This window comes from Melanostigma gelatinosum, assembly GCF_949748355.1.
Source record: "Melanostigma gelatinosum genome assembly, chromosome: 18".
In the NCBI taxonomy this organism is placed as follows: domain Eukaryota; kingdom Metazoa; phylum Chordata; class Actinopteri; order Perciformes; family Zoarcidae; genus Melanostigma; species Melanostigma gelatinosum.
Genome location: NC_136651.1, coordinates 6,789,547 through 6,796,246, shown reverse-complemented (window position 1 = coordinate 6,796,246; position 6,700 = coordinate 6,789,547). Strand labels below are relative to the sequence as shown.

General features: G+C 42.1%; 1 protein-coding gene across 1 annotated transcript; it reads left to right on the top strand.

Annotated features, from left to right (window-relative positions):
- The first annotated feature begins 500 nt into the window (after positions 1-500).
- LOC306792089 (myosin light chain 3) lies at positions 501-1,477 on the top strand. Its single transcript, XM_079289096.1, has one exon. It carries the CDS (start codon positions 613-615, stop codon positions 1,219-1,221), a length of 609 nt encoding a protein of 202 aa, XP_079145222.1. The 5' UTR covers positions 501-612; the 3' UTR covers positions 1,222-1,477.
- Positions 1,478-6,700: the final 5,223 nt, after the last annotated feature.

The window sequence follows — 6,700 nt, the reverse complement described above, 5'->3', positions numbered from 1 at the left end:
AATGCCCGAAACGTATCATTGAGAACAAATACGATCCAAAAAGAGCTCTCATTGAAAAAAATGTTTGGCAGACCTTCCTCTTATGATACAATATCACATAATAACATGTCCCAAACTGTGCTGATTCATCCTGAGACCGCTCACACACAATTATTAACTATTTGTGAATTCGCAACTGCAACATTCTGAAAAAAGCACTGTTCCAGAAAGCAACGATTCCCAGACTTCCAGCCGTTAGTGAGCAAATCTATTTTTGGTCCCTCTCCCTCATGGGCTGATATATCGTGCTCTAATCCCTTTGTCCATCAGAGGGACAGAACATTTTCGGCCTAATGCAACTGGACCCTCACTAATGACAGCGAACAGCCCCATTGGCTAGATGACAGCAGCTGAGAACAATACTTAATGTTGACATCACTTGCTATGGGAATCTATTTCAGGTTTCTTCCTTTTATAGTGTGCTGTTGGAAATTGCTATCTGGCTCTCCAGACAAAGCACATATAAAAGCTTCGGTAGAGGTGGTGGCCCTCTGTGCTCGGGGATCCCTTCCAATCCCTTCAGACTCTTGCTTGTTTTTCAGAAAGTACCGGCTCACCTCTGAATCCCTCAGCATGGCCCCAAAGAAGATTGAACCAAAGAAACCTGAGCCCAAAAAGCCAGAGCCTAAGAAAGATGCGGCTCCAGCTGCTAAGCCAGCTGCAGCTCCTCAGCCACTGCCTGAGCTGCCCAAGGAGCCTCCATTCGATCCCAAGGGCATCACTCTTGAGTTCACTGCCGACCAGATAGAGGAGTTCAAGGAGGCTTTCACCTTGTTCGACCGCACACCAACTGGAGAAATGAAGATCACATACGGCCAGTGCGGAGACGTGATGCGAGCTCTGGGCCAGAACCCTACCAATGCAGATGTGCTCAAAGTGCTCGGCAAACCGCGGCCAGAGGACATGAGCACTAAAATGGTGGATTTTGAGACCTTCTTGCCAATGCTGCAACATATCTCCCGCGCAAAAGATCAAGGCAACTTTGAGGATTTTGTGGAGGGGCTCAGGGTTTTTGACAAGGAAGGCAATGGCAGCATCATGGGAGCAGAGCTGCGTCATGTGCTGGCGACGCTGGGAGAGAGGATGACAGAAGACGAGGTGGACAGACTGATGTGCGGACAGGAGGATGCCAATGGGTGTATCAACTATGCCTCCTTTGTCAAGCATATTCTCTCCGGATGAAAGTGACATGTAGCTGTAAAGACTTACCTCTGTGTCCTCTACTTTCTGGATCCTTGCTAAACATTTGTCCATGTAGAGGTGAGCATGTCACTTCATCCGTGACATTATTTCTCTGTCAAGAGCAGCATTGTTCATGTCGGCCGTAAGACCTATGATTAGTTATTCTTAATAAACACTGACGTACAATGAAATGCCAGTGAGATAAAATGGACATCCAAAACGAAAACTCCATTAATAAAGGAAATATAATTATAAACTGCCTCACAAATGTCATTTCAGTCTACCCAACATTTACATTTGAAGTGGAAATGATGAGTCGCGCAGGATTGCTGATAAAAGTGCTCGTTTTATGTCTGTTCAACTTTTCATATCAACTGTGTTAATGTGATTACGGGAAACTATTGCTGGGAGACGAAAAACAAATAGGATTGAGCCCCATCTGAAAATAGAACAGATTTGATTCTATTCTACTTTACACAAAGACTGGTTGAGTGAGCATGCTTGTCATAGTGCTTGAGGGGCAGCTGCTGTGGATCAAGATATATTCCCACATGCTGGACACACACACACACACACACATGCACGCCCTAATCCAGTCCCTTTGACAACAGCAAGACAGCTGGTCCAAGGATAAGACCTCTGTTGGAGGGGCCATTTGTGTTGGCTTTTTAAAGCTACAGTTTTAAACTAGTGTCATCATATTCAGTGAACAATGTATAAATCATATGTTGTATTCTTAATTTTTTGTTCACGATTTAATGCAGGAAAGCACACTTTGTATGCAATTCCTCAGCTATAAGAATATGGCAAACTTACAACTGTTTATCACTTAAACATATCAGTGCATGAAGTTAATATTTAACTACAGTGGATTGGATAGACCTACACAATATGAAAAGCCTTTAAAGCTGCATTAGGCACATTTTGACCACTTATTAGATTGCTTCATGTTCGGCTTCCTTCAAAAGTCAATTGTCCTCTTTGGCTCGCCGTCGCTTTTGCACTGAGTGGGGAGCATACATCAGGGTTGTGCGAGTTCATATGACGGTGAGAGCTGTTGAAATGCAGCCACATGGACCAGTGAACTGAAAGCGTTTGAAAGCTTGAAAAGAGCAGAGTGCTTTCATTCACAGTGTAGTTGACAGTACTGGAAGCCCGCATCATCAGAAGTATCTTGTTCAATGTCTTAAAATCAGACAAAGAGCAGTATAAGAAAAGCAAAATAAAAGTGTGTGTGTGTATAGCTTTGGACATTTTCATTTTTAAAAGCAACTGAGCAACAGCATTATGACCCTGATCACACCGAGACGCGTCGCTACAGGTGCGGCTGCTTTAAACAACACCTTGACAAAGCGGACAAAGCAGCGCGGTGAGTCTGTGGAGCGGGGTTGAGTGAACAACCGGGCGATCAAAAGTGATTAACGGGGAAAGAAAATGATTTAAGCAGACGTCAAGCTCTCGCTGTTATAATAATTATGGGGTGACCTCGAATGGTGTAGGTCATCGTAATTAAATACCGTTAATAACAACCTTTTGTCTGCTTGTGCCATTGCCCCACTGATCCGACACATGAGAACAGGAAGGAGGTGTTGGAGTATTAAAGCCAGCCTCTTGCTTGATGTGTTGTGCCGCCTGGGCCAGGTGGCACATTAAGGAGCGTTGTGACTCTGCACCTTGCACTGAAAAACTGGGAATAGTTTAATGTTGATGCGTCTGAAAAAAACACTTGAAAAATGTGAAACTCTGCAAAAGAGGAGCGCATGCCAGGTTTGCTGTGCGATAGGAAAATATGTTTTTGCTGCTGACCGGGGCGAATTCTTTTCTCAAATCTTGCATTTCACAATTCAAACAGTCCCCAGCAGACCTGTTTGTGGTGGGATGATGCACGATACAATGCGACTCAATCATGCACCAGACCCATCTTGTGTCTTCCATAAAGAGGTGAGCATTGAGTTCATCTGGTATGACTTTTCCAGTTTTCATAAATAATTGTATTTCTTTCAGGTCAGATGTTGGAATCACATTTGTTGGTTTGTTGGAACGAAGAATGAACTGTTCTTTTACAATGTATAATATATGCAGCGGTGGGAATGGAAGACACGATATGAACCTTAGAGGATTGATAACAATTGCAGTCGACAATTTTCATATGAACTCAGACGGTGAGAAACGAAGAGGAACCGAAATAATTAGCTGTTAAAAACAAAGAAACAGCTAAAAGAAGAAGACATCTTTTCTGTGAGGTATCAGTTTGGGCCCAATGTAATCTGTCCGGTTCATCGAGTTGGAGCAATGAATCATTACACTTCAAATATCAACACATTTCTTTACTGAATGGTCCACAGCACAGTGAAGGTAAACATGTTGCCTTGTTCAGAGTTCACCTGTACTGTCTTGGATACTGAATTCCTGAACGTGCTGAATTTAGTCGATCAATTAAACGAAGAATGAATTAAACATTACAGTCGGGGGTAGAGTGGGTCTTGCTTTCAGCCTGGGGGTAAACGTCGCTGAAGATGCCAGAAGGCAAAACAACACAACACAAATAAAAGACAAATGAATCACAAATTAACAATCAACAAACGTCTACTCTTTCAAATACAAACAACTTACATGAACTCATAAGTCAGACCATCTGTAACTTACAGACAATCTTAACAAATACTGCTATCTGCCTCTTTGTCTCCTTCTGACCTTGTCCAATCACTTAAAGCTCAAAGGCTGCACACATTATATTGAAAATACACCTGCAAACCTCACAGTGGATTATGGAGACATGCTGCTCCAGTATAACCGGCACTTTTCATTTCACTTTTTTACTGGTTTTAAGGAAGTACTGTTGAAATTAAGCAGTCTCGCCAATGATTATTTATTCCCCGGCTGTAGATGACTGTGGGCTGTCATGTAACCAGTGTGTTTGAATGGGAATACACCCTGTGGCGATGAGCACACTCGCTTGTCAGCTCAGCCTGCAGCGAGGCTCAGTGTTGTTAGCTCTGCCCGGAACAGTACAGACCCACCAGTGCCGACCTGGTTCTGGTGACTCCCCACCAGCAGCACACAGCAGTGTCAAACTGTAATTACTACACCACCAGGGTGCACCTCACTCAACAAACACACCGCACCATATAGAAAAATAAAAATACTAGAGCGAACAAAAAGTATTGGGGGGGAATCCTAATAAACATAACATTCTGAGAAATATATAAAATATCAGATTTTCTTTTTGCATGACCATTAATATTTAGGAATTTGCAGTATATTTTAAAATATACGTTTTGAAAGTGAGTCATGTGGTGGTGTACATTACCTTTTACTTTTTATTTTCTACTGTAAGTCAGCATTAAATTGCCTTTGTATTATTATATACAGTGTATACAATATGCATGTGCATAATGTGCGGTATGACATTTACATGAAACTGTTGGAGTAAATTCTTCCCTCCTTTGTGGACAACAGGAAAGTAGTTGTTGACAGCTGATGGGGACCAATAAAAAACAAATGAACAGTCAAAGTAGCTAAGCTCAGGTTAGTTTTTTTTCAATTTAGGTTTGAATTAAATGTTAAGATGGATGGTAAAGATTTTTACAACATCGTGAAGCTCAAGTTTACTAAAAAACATTTTTCAAAATCAATTAAACAATTGGATCGGACTATGTGATGGCACACTTTGACGCACTGTAGAAGGAGTAAAAAAGATGCAGCTAAATAGGCAGAAGTGGCACTTACTCTATGCAGCTGTCAAGTAATGCAAAGGAGGTTCTAAGTGCACTGGGCAGCTAGCTCCATATACCCGGTTGAGAGCCAGCCAGTAATTTAGACCCATCGTGATTAATCAGCAGCTGTTAAAGTCCTTTGTCAAATATGTGGGGCTCTTGGCTGAGGGGATCCAGCAGCTTGTGCACATGAGTTCAAATGTTCGTCGTGAGAGTATTTTCTGTACAAAAAGGTGGACCCAACATGTTAAACGTTTTGTGTCAAAGAGGTGTTGACTGTGGTTTCCATTGCTCTGGTCTCTTCTCTGTTGTTTTAGGTTGTGTGGCAGCATACACCACCATAATACACACACACACACACACACACACTTTCACAGAAATATCAACTGGCAGCGTTTCTCATACTTTGCCAGGGGCAACAGGCGGTGTTCGGTGCCAAGCAGACATCGGTGTAGTAATCACTGTACCTTATTTTGGGTGTCAACATGTCTGATGAGTACTGAGTTGTGGCTTAAATGCAAATAGTGAAACAGACATTTATCTTCTTTTTTTTCCATGCAAAATTCTGGGAACAGGCTCAGTTTCCCTAAAGATTTCTGATGTCCAGTTTAACACTGTTTAGCTCAGCAGTTACAAATCACCATGAGAGTAACGACAAAGATGAATGGCCACCTTGGTTCTAGAACAAGCGGGAGTCACAAAAGGTGCGCCAAGGTCAAGATCAGCCAGCATCATTTTTTTGGCAGCCGATTTTTCACAGGGAGCGACGAATCCACCGCTCTGTATTGAGAATAGATGAACTCATTTCATTTACGCACGAGTCCGACCGGATTTTGAATTACAAGAGCAAGTCTCATTCATGGATAAGGCTTGATCTTGTGCGAACATAATTTCTTCATATATGATGAAGTCATGGAGTCACATCCAACCTATTCAAACCCTATTAACGCTGTCCAATACATGGTGAAACTGCTAACTCTGCTCAGTGGGTCGGGAATCACTTTAATGTAGACACTTCACACCGGCCACACGGTGATTATATCGTCTCTGAGATCCGCTTGAGCCAATTGTCTCAACCTTTATTCGCAGACTTCCAGGTCACACATGATTTGCAGTCTTCTCTCACAAAATGAATAGAAACTTAAGACTGATATTTATGTCTTCACTTGCAAGAGAAAGCCGTTAGAAATCAATAACGTCAATTGTTTTTTGGATGTGAGCACCATCAACTAATTCACTTGAGGGTTCCCTTGAGATAGCTTTCAGAAATAGTAGCCAAACACCTGCGTGAGACTAAATCATATTCCAGTTTTCTAAAACATTGTGTACCATTACGATGGAAATAAGCAGCCCCTTGAATTGCAGATACTCTCATTGGGATGCGCAACACCACCGAGCTTGTTAGCACCAATGACATTGGAGTGCATGTGTCCTGTTGACTGATGACAGTTAAGTAATCACGCTGATGCTCTGCTTAAAATAAATCACAGCGAAGGCATGTAATGCACCACTTCTTTGGTTGAGGCTGATTTTGTCCATGAATTAAAGTGGCATTCTCTCTTGAAGCTTTTGAGCTCTCAAACAATTAAGTGGATTACTCCAACACCTGTTGTTCTCTTGGGGCACGTGCATGCAGAATCAATTGAACATTTCATCATTATCTGTTGCAATTTCACATTTTGAAATCATACCGTGCAGAATATAAATGGTGTGTCAGTTGCAGAGAGGGGATTATAGATGTGTTCCATTCACACAAAAAAAAC